General features: G+C 41.5%; 1 protein-coding gene and 1 long non-coding RNA gene across 5 annotated transcripts in view; one reads left to right on the top strand and one right to left on the bottom strand.

Annotated features, from left to right (window-relative positions):
- Positions 1 to 14,161, top strand: part of PTPN22 (protein tyrosine phosphatase non-receptor type 22) — a 58,354-nt gene that overhangs the window by 9,405 nt on the left and 34,788 nt on the right. For 2 of the 4 annotated variants that reach the window (XM_029946188.1, XM_029946190.1), the window contains exons 2-11: positions 3,421 to 3,529; positions 3,812 to 3,888; positions 4,047 to 4,142; positions 4,566 to 4,604; positions 6,447 to 6,518; positions 6,635 to 6,694; positions 7,708 to 7,850; positions 8,395 to 8,461; positions 9,393 to 9,470; positions 11,981 to 12,067. In XM_029946188.1, coding sequence (XP_029802048.1) covers positions 3,421 to 3,529; positions 3,812 to 3,888; positions 4,047 to 4,142; positions 4,566 to 4,604; positions 6,447 to 6,518; positions 6,635 to 6,694; positions 7,708 to 7,850; positions 8,395 to 8,461; positions 9,393 to 9,470; positions 11,981 to 12,067 — 828 coding nt within the window. The remainder of the gene's footprint in view (positions 1 to 3,420; positions 3,530 to 3,811; positions 3,889 to 4,046; positions 4,143 to 4,565; positions 4,605 to 6,446; positions 6,519 to 6,634; positions 6,695 to 7,707; positions 7,851 to 8,394; positions 8,462 to 9,392; positions 9,471 to 11,980; positions 12,068 to 14,161) is intronic. The other 2 variants (XM_029946189.1, XM_029946191.1) reach the window with 2 other exon arrangements.
- LOC115297957 overlaps positions 9,365 to 14,161 on the bottom strand; it is a 41,464-nt gene continuing 36,667 nt past the window's right edge. The window contains exons 2-3 of the long non-coding RNA XR_003911537.1: positions 9,788 to 9,829; positions 9,365 to 9,689 (exon numbers count right to left, since the gene is read on the bottom strand). This is a non-coding gene — a long non-coding RNA (uncharacterized LOC115297957). The remainder of the gene's footprint in view (positions 9,690 to 9,787; positions 9,830 to 14,161) is intronic.

The raw sequence follows: 14,161 nt of genomic DNA on the forward strand, positions 1-14,161 counted from the left end.
ACTAGGGAAGCCTCCAGAAGGACTTTCATATGCTAAAGCGGACTCCTAAAATACTGGAGGCCTTGCTATTGTCAAGCTAAGGTGGTTTTCCCTTTAGTAAGGCACTAACCTTGTGACGGTAGGGGGTTCCTGGAGAAATGTTCTACTCTGTATTTGCCTCAAGTCTCTGTCCATGGGCTGCAGGCTATGAAGAAATTTAATTTTACCTGCCATTTCCTCCTGGCCTTTGTTCCCTTCTGTCACTATGGAGGATGAGGCTGGGGCTCCGGGAAATGGTCTACGGGCTTCTGGAGATTAGGCTATTGATAAGATTGCCTTTTTCTTGTAATTTACTAAGATATTTGTAAACTGATGGAGACCCATGTCCGGGAAGACTGGGACCTCTGTCAGTTGGCCATTTGTTTCCCCCTTCCCTTTGTCCTTGGGCAGCCAGGAGTGCCGAGGAACGTCACACATCCCAGCTGGGGGTGGGGATGGGGTGCACGGGCTTGCACTTTGTCCTCAGCCTGCCCCACGCTCCCTCATCAAAATGACTCATTTATGGGAACCGGCCTATCACTTGAACATACTTATCAGCATTTCTTGACTTTTGTGCATATTAAGGTGATTTTTTTTTCTGCTACTGAAGCGGTTTTGGAGTGGTGGTGGGGGTCCAGAGCCGACAGCCAAGAAAGAATTCTTGAGATGCCTTTGGTGCAAAAAAGTGATTTTAATAAGGCATGGGGACAGGTCCGTGGGCAGGAAGAGCTGCCCCGGGATTGTGAGGAGTGACTGGTTATGTATTTGGGAGACGGGGGAGGGGTGGGGGGGGCAACGGGAAGTGTCCAAAAGGATTTTCATATGCTTAAGAAATCAAGCTAAAGTTGTTTCTCCCTCTAGCAAAGCATTAACATTAAGATAGTAGGGGGCTCCTGGAGAAATATTATACTGTGCCTGCCTCCAATATCTGTCAACGGGCTGCTGGTTATAAGGATGTTTAATTTTACCTACCATTTCCTCTGTCTTTGTTTCCCGCATCACTACCACCAGAGTAAATATATTGCATCACTTCTAATTTCTCTCAACTCCATCCCCAGCCTCTCACTAGGGACCATTGAGTCCCACATTTTCAGTTATTCACAGGATTACACACACACACACACACACACACACACACACGCACTTCTTGTCATACCTTCACATTTTAAGTATCTAAAGTTGACCTTGGTGTGCTCACCCCGCTTTGGCTACTGCTTATGCACCTGCTCACTTTGCTGACTGTTGGACAGCAACGGAATCTCCAGATGTTTGGCTGGCGAACTGGAGCAGATTGGAAGCTTGGAATAGATTATACTGACTCGGAGTTGTAGGCATTGGGGAACTATCTTGAGAAACAGCCCAACCTGATTCCCCCTCTCTCATCTAGCACAGGGGGGGCTGGATTTACCCCGCTCTGAAATGTAACGTATGCTGTGTCTTCTATACCATGAGAAAGTCCTCCAAGGCAAAGACATTATGGTCCTGTGCTTTCTTTTTCTTTCTGTTCTCTTTTGGGAGTGACCTTAGTCCACTTATTAGTAATTAACTTGCTAGTCAATAAGAAGTACACACAAATGGCTCTGTTCTGATTTCTATTTTTATGGCCAGGACCTCAGTTTTCCTATCCTGAAAGGAAAAGGGTAGTAGAGACCATAAACCAAATGGGCTTACGACTCGCTTATCAAGCTTACACAGAATCTGGTTTGGCGTGCATTCCAGCCAGTCAGGGCCCAGGAGGGATCCTGGCCCTGTTTCTTGTTCCCTCAGCAACTTTCCCCCTGACTTCTCTGGTTGGTGCTGCCTCTAGTGAATGCACATCCCATCCCTTGCTGTTGGCAGAGAAACGCCTCTTGCCTTTGACCTGTCCTTTCTCCCTCCACCCCAGCCACCCCCTATGGCCATACTTTCTCTTTTATACGCTTTTGCTGTCTACTGTCAAGGCTCCTCCTTTTCTGGTGAGGTGTATCAGTTCCTCTATCCTAATTCTGCTGTTTTGTTCGCTTTTGGGGGGTTCAAGCCCATGGGTCTGGTAGAGAGTGAAGGGTAATAAAAAAAAAAAAGGCCTTCATAGTGGTCTGAGCTCAAGGTAAGACATCTAAAAACAAAACAAAACCAAAATACAAAAACAACTACAAAAACCCCCCAACGTTCGCACTTTCCAAATTTTCCATCCCATAGGCATTTCCTGTCTGACATTTTGCTAAAAGAGCATCGTGTCCTTGTGACATCCAGAGGGATGACTCCTGGAAGAGGAATGAGTGGGAAGAAAGAGCCATCCTGTTCTGTGGCTGAAGGCGTCAGTCAAAGTGGCTAAACTAGCACAGGGTCATGAGCGCACGTGCACGCATGTATGCACGCACGCACACACACTCTTTATCTGTGGCATTTTACCCAATTAATAGAGGCGCATCTTACAAAAAAAGAGAGGGGGGGGGGTTGCTTTTTGCCTATAGCATTCTCGCTAGAAAACATTCCACAAGTAAGCGAAGTAAAACAAACAAGTAGAAACAGTGTAACAAGGACAATGCACAGGCTCAGTTCTGAAGATTTCAAAAAGAAACAGTTCTGGGACTTGACATCTTTTCAGCACCCAGGAACCAGTACCAGCCTGAAAGTGACATTGTCTAGTGCATAAGAGCAGAGACGGCTGAGAAATTTGGTGTAACTTGAATGGAAAAAAAAATTTTTTTTTGAGAGAGAGCATGCATGTGTGGGGTGGAGGTACAGAAGGAGGGGGAGAGGCGGGAGAAGAAAAATCTTAAGCAGGTTCCCTGCTGGCTGTGGAGGGCTCTGGGTGGCTTGATCTCATGACTGTGAATTTAACTAAGGACATGCAGGCACATGGGAGACTATAAAATATTTCCATTCAGGGCTCCTGGGTGGCTCAGTAAAACATCCGACTCGACTGCAGCTCACAGCTTATGATCTCACAGTCCTGAGACTTGTTTGTTTGAGGGGTCAGCTTGCGGTTTGGATCATATAAAATTAAAAAAGACTGAAACCTTTGAAATTTGGCTATAGAGAGATTTTGTTTGGCTTAAGCTCCATTTCTACTTAAAATAGTCCTGTAATAGCAGAGAATGTAAACTTTTAATATCTGACATTTGTGTGGAGCATATAGTTTGTTTTCAAAAAGACATTGGCTTTTAAAATATTCACTAGTTTCACCTCTAGGTTTTAGCTATTTGTGGCTCAGCTGCAGTTAAGTGTGATCTTTTCACTTCTCCAAACTGAAGTCTGCTGGCCTTATGCTCAGGGGCTCTGTCCTGAATTGGAGGTAGCTCTAGAAGATGCTACCAGGGCAAAAGTGATCTGTTTGAGCTAAAGAGAAGGAAAGGTCTCTACAGATAGCTTCTTACCTCTCTTCTCTAGGAGGATTTAATTTTTGGAATTTTATTACAGAGGCTGAAAAGACAATCCACAAAGTACAAGGCAGACAAAACCTATCCTACAACTGTGGCTGAGAGACCCAAGAATATCAAGAAAAACAGATACAAGGACATCTTGCCCTGTAAGTGTTTGTTTCTCCCTATGAATCTGTACCTTCACCCAGATTCAGTCATTGCTATTGCTTCTTACGCATTGCCTGCTGTTCCCAATTCTGGTACGATGGTTGGACAAATTAGTTCAGACTGTATACAACCACCAAAGACCATTCATTCACTCACCCACTCACTGACTCACTCATCAAACACTTCTGGGCATCCACCATTCACAGGGCTAGTTCCTGACTCACAGTAAACCCTCTGACCAAGCCCTTTTAGTTCTATCATGTCCGTCTTTTGTATTACAGATGACCATAGCCTAGTAGAGCTCTCTCTGATAACCTCGGATGAAGATTCCAACTACATCAATGCCAACTTCATTAAGGTACACCCCGTATTCTGTATTTCTCTGGGTACCTGAAAAGGGGTCAGGATGCTAGACCATATTCCTCTAGGTACCTAAAACAGCAGTGGAAGTGATACTAAACAAGAAGAAAAGAATATGACCCGCAGCCATTCCATGTAATTTCTGTTCCCCTTTAGGGAGTTTATGGACCCAAAGCTTATATAGCCACCCAGGGACCTTTGTCTACAACTCTCCTGGACTTCTGGAGGATGATTTGGGAATACAGTGTGCTGGTAAGGGCAGAAATGCTTTTGTGACTGTATTCTCTAGTTTTTAGAGATGGGGGAGGAAGGTATCAGGGTATGTGACTGAGGTTTCCTTTGTATTCAACTCAGTGCCTTTTTGGGTCACTCGCTAGATTTTCAGTGTTCAGGCACATTTTGTCAAAATCACAATGTCACCTTTATACAAGGAAATGAAAGTTCTCATCTTGACAGGCTCATTTGTTAACGAGAATTTACCGATTTGAATAGAGAAAAGGGAAGGAAGGACAGAAAGAAGGGTAGTGGCAATCTTAAAATTTATCAAGATTTCTTTAGTTCTTTTTTTTCTTCAGTAACAAAAAGACAGAAAAAACAATGACTCTGGGACCCATGTGTTAACTGCTTTTTCTAACCGTATTAATGCTCAGGTTTCTATCTATTTCATCCCCTCAGATCATTGTTATGGCGTGCATGGAGTTTGAGATGGGGAAGGTGAGTTAAAGATAAAGGAAAGAGAAGGCAGAAACTTGGTAGGAGAACTTTCCTTAAGTGTGCCTACATAGGAGTTATTCTGGGATGCCTGGGCGGCTCCGTCAGTTATGTGTCCGACCTCGACTCAGGTCATGATCTCACAGTTCGTGAGTTCGAGCCCCATGTCAGGATCTGTGCTGATAGCTCGGAGCCTGGAGCCTGCTTCGGATTTGGTGTCTCCCTCTCTCTCTCCCCCTCCCTCATTTGTGCTCTGTCTCTCTCTCTCAACAATAAATAAACATTAAAAAAATTATTCTCATCTTGCTAGCTTTCAGTTTGGGAATGCCAAATGACTCCCAAGTCTTGTTTTACCTCTAAGAGCTCCTTTTGTCCATTTGCCCAGTAGGCTCTGTTTTCAGGTAAAAAGAAGGTACGCTTTTAAAGGAACAATTCATTTTCCCATTTTTATTAATCAGGCATCTTTAACTGGCAGGGTGCACTTCTAACCCTGTGCTGTCCACCAGGACATCCACTAGCCACATGTGGCTATTGAGCAGCTGAAACATACCTAGTGTACCCAAGGAACTATTTAATTTAATTTAATTCAATTCAATTCAATTCAATTTTACTTTATTTTATTAATGAGTTTAAATTTAAAAACTCAGATACTCTGGTTTCTCTTCAGATCGTATAAATCTTTCGCCTTTTAAATTTAAAAACTCAGTTTCCCAATTCAGTGATTGGAGAACTTTAAGCATGATTTGAAACACTTAGGTAGTTGAATCTTTTTCAACTGTACATTTTGTGAACTCTAAATGGAAATAAAATGTTCCAATGAAAATCTAGCATATTAATTGAGATGTACTGTGAACATAAAATGCACACTGGAGTCTGAAGACTGAGCTAAGAAATGTCAAATATCTAGCGTCTGTTTTATCTGGGTTATATGTGTTTTGATTGCACTAAGATGTGTTATTAAAATCAATTTCATTTTTTGATTTTTGAATGTGGCTATTAGAAAACTTAAAATTGCGTGTGTAGCTCACATTATGTGTCCATTGGATAGCACTTATCTTACCTACTGTTGACATTCATAATTCCATTAATACCGAGGTATCTGATGTTTCACTTAGCTTGTGCAGCTTTGTTTTAGCAGACATGATTTCTGCTAATCCTTTTGAAATACATAGTCCCTCCTCATTCATGTGGGATATGCTCCAAGACCCCCAGTGAGTGCCTGCCACCACAGAGTACCAAACTCTACATACACTCTGTTTTTTCCTACAGGTAAACACCAATGGTCACATTTTATTTGTAAATTAGGCACAGCAGGAGATTAACAACAACAATAATAAAATAGAACAATCACAACAATATACTATAACTTATGTGAATGTGGTCTCTTCTTTCTCAAACTATCTTATTGTACTATACTCACCTTTCTTCTGATGATGATGTGAGATGATCAGATGCCAACACAGAGGGAATGACGCAGGTGCTGTGATGTGGGGTTAGGCTACCACAACACGTAGTGTTGCCAACAGTACATCCCCGACTGTAGGTACCTGAAAGACCATGGGCAACGGAAGCCATGTGCTGTACTGAAAAATGCCAGATCCCCATTTCTACTTTTTCAGACTCCGACAAAGTCTATAATATATATATCCTTTAGCGTTTTCCCCATCCTTGGAGATTCCAGACCACCATGATGTTGGGGTTGAAGCCCAAAGGGGCAGGACATTGCTAACTTGAGGTGAAAGACACAGAAGCTGAATTTGCTTCTCAGTGAGAGAGTGGGTTTTGTTACCCTGGAGAGACTAGCATATATGGAGGGAAATCATTACATTCTGCTTTGTGTAACAGAAAAAGTGTGAGCGCTACTGGACTGAGCCAGGAGAGCTACCACTGCAGGTTGGCCCCTTCTCCATATCCTGTGTGAGTATGAGGACTGCTTCCACTGTGGCTGAGAAAATGCTCCAGGACCTACTTTATAGAGACTAGTTTTTGAATATTAGGTTTTAAAGTAACTAATGTTTTAATTTACTTCTCAGGAAGCTGAAAATAGAAAATCTGATTACATAATCAGGACTCTAAAAGCCAAGTTCAATAATGTAAGTATAGAACAGGAGTGGTAAACTCAAGAGCCTACAGAGATAAAAACATATGTACCTGGGGCTCTTGGGGTGGCTCAGTCAGTTAAGTGTTCGACTTCGGCTCAGGTCATGATCTCGCTGCTTGTGGGTTCGAGCCCTGCAAGGGGCTCTGTGCTGACAGCTCTGAGCCTGGAGCCTGCTTCGGATTCTGTGTTTCCCTCGCTCTCTGCCCTTCCCCCACTCATGCTCTGTCTCTATCTCTCAAGAATAAATAATCACTAAAAAAATTTTTTAAAGACATATGAGGGGCACCTGGGTGCCTATGCATCCAACTTCAATTCAGGTTGTGATTTCATGGTTTGTGGGTTTGAGCCCCGCATCGGGCTCTATGCTGACAGCTCAGAGCCTGGAGCCTGCTTCAGATTCTGCATTTCCTTCTCTCTCTGACCCTCCCCTGCTCACGCTCTGTCTCTTTCTCTCAAATATGAAATAAACATTAAAATAAATAAATAAATAAAATCATACGTATGCGAGTCAGGCTGGGCATAAGACAATGGGGAGCGGTCGGATCTTTGATGTTCTGGATAAATCTTCATATGCGCTCCCCAATCTATTACACACGAGGGCACACAGATACAATGATAGTCTCTGTAGGACGAATAGAGGCTGTGCAGTGAAGAGGGATTGGGAATCAAGAGCTCACGCCGCGCGGTCTCTCTGAGGCCAAGGGGTCATGCACCAGCAAGCCCGTGACCCGCTTGAAGCACGCCAGCTGGGAAGCTCTGGTTTGGACTCTCTCAATATCTGTCTCCTCTGTGAGCGGGGCATGACGGACAGGCCAGTGGTCAGTGGCCTGAAAACACTTTTGAGTGTTCTCAGAAGCATGTGGGCAGCGGTGGCCTACAGGGAAGAAGGCCCCATAAGTTGCCAACGGGACAGAGATGCTACTTAGGAAGTCAGAGTAATCTTGTGCTAGAATGAGATGGGGTCCTAACACTGAACGCTCCTTTTATTCTGGCTGTTTTTTAAAGGAAACTCGAACTATCTACCAGTTTCATTACAAGAATTGGCCAGACCATGATGTGCCTTCATCTATAGAACCTATTCTTGAGCTCATCTGGGATGTGCGTTCTTACCAGGAGGACAGCAGTGTTCCCGTGTGTATTCACTGCAGGTACGACGCCGTTCTTTGAGCCTTCTACCCAGAACAGACCAAATGTTGTAGCCTGGCCAGGATTCCTGCTGTACCTGAAGGGAAGACTGACTTTGTTGGAATTTAAGCTGGTACAGGCACGTAGGATATAGGCTCCTGACCCTAGTCTCACTTTCTCCAGTAGATTAGAAAAGAATGCAGCTGAGAAATGAGAGTGATAGGAGGAGAAGGATCAAGAGCAGCAACAAACCATAATACATTCAACCTGAGCATTACATTAATTTTTTCTGACAAGTTACTTGTGAACAGTGCAGATTTAGAGACTTGTGGTGAGAAGTGGCCGAGGATCTGACCCGAGGTGGGGTGTGTGTGTGTGTGTGTGTGTGTGTGTGTGTGTGTGTGTGCGTGTGTGGAAACCGACAGACCTGCTCTGGGAAATGGTGGGGTTTAGAGTGTTCCGTTGCCTCTAGGTTTTTTCTTCCTCAATCTGCTGGTGAAATTCCCCAGCTACTGTCAATGATCCGCTCTCTGCAACTATATGTGCCACTGTGACCTTTCGTTTCAGTGCCGGTTGTGGAAGGACTGGCGTGATCTGCGCTATCGATTATACCTGGATGTTGCTGAAAGATGGGGTGAGTTTCTCTCGGCAGGTGCTTCTCATTGGCCAACCCTACTACGTGCCGACTTAGGAATTGTTTGGTTCTTCCAAACATCTATCTCCATGACTCCTCTTTTCTAGAATATTCACTTGTAGACCCACTCTGTCAGATGACTAAATTAGTCTCTAAGTTGGTGGTGCTCAAAGTGTGGTTGCCAGAGAAGCAGCATCAGCATTGCCTGAGAACTTGTCAGAAATGTAAAATCTTGGGCCCTACCTTGGATGGACTGAAGCAGAAACTCTGGAGGTGGGGCCCAGCAAGCTCTCCAGGTGCTTCTGATGCCGCAGAGTTTGAGAATCACTGCCTCCCAAGTTACCCTTCCTAAAGGAAGGCTGTAGTGGACAGACTCAATCTACCACAATCAAAACTTGTGTTCCAATTTATACGTCATTTTTCAAAGAAAAATTTAATGTTTTATTTCTTTTTGAGAGAGACAGAGAGAGAGAGAACATGTGGGGGGAGGCAGAGAGACACACACACACACACAGGATCTGAAGCAGCCTCCAGGCTCTGAGCTGTCAGCACAGAGCCCGATGCAGGGCTTCAACTCCTGAACTGTGAGATCATCACCTGACCCAAAGTCAGACACTTAACCGACTGAGCCACCAAAGTGCCCCTATAAATCAGTTTTTAATACTAATAATAGGAAGTGAGAAGTTTGAAATATGGGCTTGAAACATATCCACCAACTTCTTTCGTTTCATAAAATTCTCATATTTGCTCACCTATGAGGCTCACTTTCATCGTATGTTTAACTTCAGACCTTTGGTCAACCCGTGTGAAATCATCCTCAAGCGTTCCTGCAGTCTTTTCTGGGGGAAAAACACCAGGCTCTAAATCATGACACAAATGATGAGAAAGCTAGGACCAAAGGAATAAGATATTTTTTTCTTTTATTTGATAGATCATTCCTGAGAACTTCAGTGTTTTTAGTTTGATCCAGGAAATGCGAACACAAAGGCCGTCATTTGTTCAAACTCAGGTATGCAACTATTGTGTATGGATGGTAACACATGTCTGAGGCTTCCTACATCTCTCTGTTTAATAGTAAGGCATCCGAAAGTAGTTGACTTTTAGCTATAATACCAATTACTGTCAAGTGCGTTAGTCCATTTGCATTTCCTCGAACTCTGAGTATATCAGCATTTTTCCTGTATCTCTTGCTTGGGTCAAATTCCTCTCATTCCTTGTATTTTCCTATCTGTTCAAAAAATAGAAAGAAAGTAAATAAATTTATATTTCTTATAAGGGATGTTGAAAAAATTCAACAAGTTGTTTGACTTATTCAAAATGTAATACCTGGGTCAGATTAACTTGATGGTTTGCCGTAGTAATTCATTTCTGAAACCATAGAAAATCAGAGACTTGTAATTTCCACTTCAGGAAGTGGTAACAGACTCAGGGGAATGCAGGTCTCTATACGCATTTTTTGATTTAATGAAAAATAAAAATAAAATCAACCATAATCCTATCACCTAGAGGTCACCATGATTATTATTGTTTTATAGTCTCTCCTATTCCTTATTGTATGCCTACTTAAAACAATCATTACAATCATACTATATATCACACTATATGTGTATCGTATGTTATATATATATCACATATATATGATCACAATATTACATGCATCACAATACATTATATGTGTATGTATGCATATGAATTATGTATCACAGTATTTTAATCCACCTGGAATTGCTCATACTCCTCCACTACATCAGGAATGCTCTTCCTCGGTGCTGTCCGCTCCCACTCAAGTTCCACCTCCTCGATGAAACATTCCCGGCACAGATCTCTCACTCTCTACAATGTTAATTTCACCCAGATTTCTATGCCAATAATTTTACCCACATTTCTAAATAAATGGTCTCCAGCTTTAAGATGGAGTTTGGCATTACACATTCATTATTCAGTAAGCCTTTATTGGTATTTATTAAGTAACAGACATTTTCACATAATTTGTCACAACTACTTTTTGCTGCTTAGAGAACAAGATCCTGAAGTGTTTAAAACACTTCAAGTGAACTTGCACGTAGATTTGGAGGTAAAATAATTGACAAAGGCAGTTGAGATATTTTCATCTAGCATTCATGAATTGGAGGGAAAAAATGAAGAGCTATTATAATATAAGCCTTCTGTCTGGCCCACACAGGTTTTCCACTAATAGCTAGTGGAAAAAAACAATTTTTTTTTCATGTGTTGACTGTAGGTGTTTCTATATTCAGCTTGTAAGGGAAAAAGTTTCTGTGAAATGTAAGCATTGGCTGGTTTAGTGCTACCAAACTTAAAAGAAGGCCGATCCAGGAAAATGTATAAAGGTTCCAGGAGGCATACATCCTGGTTGTCTACTTACTACATTGTGAAACTGCATCAAGAAATCCAACCATACCCCATTTCAGAGAAAGTTCATTTCAGACCTACTTGTTAGAGGAGAAAGGCAGGCAAAACGATTTCAAGTTAGCCTTCCCATGCTGGCACTATCAACAACTAGCTCAACAAATACCTTACAGGCGTCGCTGCTTTTTCTGACACTACACTAATCAGGAAATCACACCGTAATCAGCTGGTTGCTTCCTGTCTGATCTTTCTTCTTAAAAAAATGGAAGAGTGTATCAACAGATGTGTCGGGTGATAGTCTCTGTTGTTCTCTTGCTAAAATTGTAATTGGAAAAGGTTGTGCTTTATTTGGGTAGAATTGTCTAAAGTGTCAGGGAAAACCCTGACATCTCTTTCAGATGAAAAGCAGATATGAAATCAAGTGCTTGGTCAGGGATGGCAGCAGAAAGCCCACCACAAACCTTGTAATTGTGGTGGTCTAATTTTCTGTAGTGAGATCCTTTTACAAGCACAAAGTTCCAAACTCCCTTCAGTGCTCCTCATTGCTGCAGTATCTCTGCTAGGAGACCATTTTAGCAGCTTGGTCCCAGTGCACTAAACTAAGAGTCAGACAATTCCAGTTCTGATCCAAGTCTAGACTTCACTTCTCAATGACACCTTGCACGAAGTGTGAACAGGGATAATAGGCTACCTACTTTACAGATCAGTTATGAGGGTCAAGGTTGGGAATCCATATTGAAGCTATCTATTTACCCATCAACCACAATTCTCTCTAACTTTTTCTAGAAAAGATGAAGGTGATTTACAAAAAAGTACATCTAGGATCCAATACAACTTTTAAAATGTAAGCGAGGAAAACGGAACTGGAAGGATAATGGTGGAGGGAAAGATAAGTGAGAAGGTAGAGTAGAACATAAAACATGTTGGAAGGCCCTTGTATATTTAGAAGTAGAAGATCAAATATTTAGCTGAGTTTAGCAGCCTAAAAATGTTTTGCAATCTGGAATGGGCTACACTACAATTAAACTACTATTGATGGTCTTCAGATCTGCTCCACTAGGATTTGACTGATGTACATACTTCCGAACTCTGGTTCTGTATTTCACCAAGTTTTTTGTTTGTTTTCTCTTGTTCCGGTGTGATGCTCAATAGGAACAGTATGAGTTGGTCTACAAGGCTGTATTAGAACTATTTATGAGACAGATGGATATTATCGGGGAAAAGAACTCAGGAACAGAGGTAAACATTCAACTTGATATTTTGTCTCTTTTTTTTTCTGTTTGATTTTGTAGGACTTACCTAATGATCTGTTGTCACAAGTAAATGGGAGTGTCATGTGTGCGTGGGGCTACATTGCCAATCTCTTGGGGAGAAGACAAGTTAATTGACGTACTTCAATGTAGAAAACAAATCTCTTGGTTCACCTACTGTATACAATTTTTAGCAAAATTTAGAAACCATGGGGGTGAGTGATAGGGCAAGTGTATATTCTCTTTTCACATTAAATAACTGTGTGGAGAGTTACAAGTGAGAGTGACAACTCCAGAGTGAAATCACAGTGGAGTGCTAATGTGAATTTTTCAGGTTCTTCTAGCTGTGTTTTGACAGCATATGCCTCATCAAATTTTGTGGTGATTTTAGACTATGTAGAGGATTTTTAGCTGAAGGTCTTAGATATCAAAACAATTATGATATAACCAAATTCCAGTTAAGAAATAATGAGCATTCTAGGATATGCTACTTTGATCCAGTCACAAAAATTGATAAGTCAAGTGCTTATTCCACACATAGTTAACTATGTATTAGGTTCTGAATGAACTTTAAGAAGACAAAATTACTGTTTTACCTTCCAAGGGTATATTTTGTTATACATATATATTAACTTAATTTTTAATATCACATTTTGGATTCTTTTAAAAAATTTGTTTTCAACATTTATTTATTTTTGAGAGAGAGAGAGATTGAGCGAGAGAGAGACAGAGAGAGAGAGTACAAGCAGGGGAGGGGCACAGAGAGAGGGAGACACAGAACCTGAAGCAGACTCCAGGGTCTGAGCTCTTTGCCCAGAGCCTGATGTGGGGCTTGAACCCATGAACCATGAGATCATGACTTGAGCCGAAGTCAGACGTTTAACTGACTGAACCACCCAGGTACCCTGGGATTCTTACTCTGAAAATATTCACTGAGGACCTACTGTTATCACAGCATTAAGAATTCAAAGTATATAAGACATGATTCTGATAGTAACTCCTGTTAGTGGAATACTGACTCATAGAGAAAGGAAAGAAAACCAGAAAAACTGTTGAGACTTGAAATGGACCAAGTAGTCGCATGGTTGGTGTTAACTTCAAGGAAAAAAAATGTGGTGGAAGGACATGGAAATAAGAATATAGTTTTGCCAGAAATTGTTATTTCTATCCCATTTATGTCTCCTTTGTAGGCTGGTATTCCCAGATTAAATGATAGAGGCGATTATGGACAACTAAATTTTAATGGAAAAGATTTCTCATATTTCACTATAAAGTGTGATGCGGACTTGATTTGGAGACATTTGTTTGTCTGTTTATACCTCTTAGTCTATTTCACCCTTTCTCCCCCTCCACCCCCCCCCATGTCTCTGCTCTGGCAACCACCCATTTCTTCTCTATAGTTTAGAGTCTGTTTTTTATTTGTTTATTTTGTTTTTTAGGTTCCCTGTATTAGTAAAAGCATATGGTATTTATCTTTCTCTGATATATTTTACTTAGCATAAAATCTTAGATCTAGCCATGTTGTTGCAAAGGGCAAGATTTCATTCTTTGTGGCTAATATTCCATTGTATAAAAATATATATATTATTGCATGTAGCTGTCCAGTTTTATACACACACACACACACACACACACACATGCATATATGTATACACACCACTTCTTTATCTATTCAGCTGTGGATGGCCACTTGGGCTGCTTCCATAATTTGGCTATTGTAAATAATGCTGCAATAAACATAGGGGTGCATGTATCCCTTCAAATTAGTGTTTTTATATTTTTTGGCTAAATACCCAGTACTGTGATTACTGGATCAAATGGTAGTTCTATTTTTAATTTTTTAAGGAACCTTCATACTGTTTTCCACAGTGGCTGCGCCAATTTACATTCCCACCAACAGGACACAAGGGTTCCTTTTTCGCCACAACCTCTCCAACACATGTTGCTTCTTGTGTTTTTGATTCTAACCATTCTGACAGGCATGAGGTGATATCTCATTGTGGTTTTGATTTGCATTTCCCTGATGATTAACGATGTTGAGCATCTTTCATGAGCCGGTTGGCCATCTGCATGCCTTCTTTGG

Source organism: Suricata suricatta, chromosome 8 (genome assembly GCF_006229205.1).
Source record: "Suricata suricatta isolate VVHF042 chromosome 8, meerkat_22Aug2017_6uvM2_HiC, whole genome shotgun sequence".
In the NCBI taxonomy this organism is placed as follows: Eukaryota; Metazoa; Chordata; class Mammalia; order Carnivora; family Herpestidae; genus Suricata; species Suricata suricatta.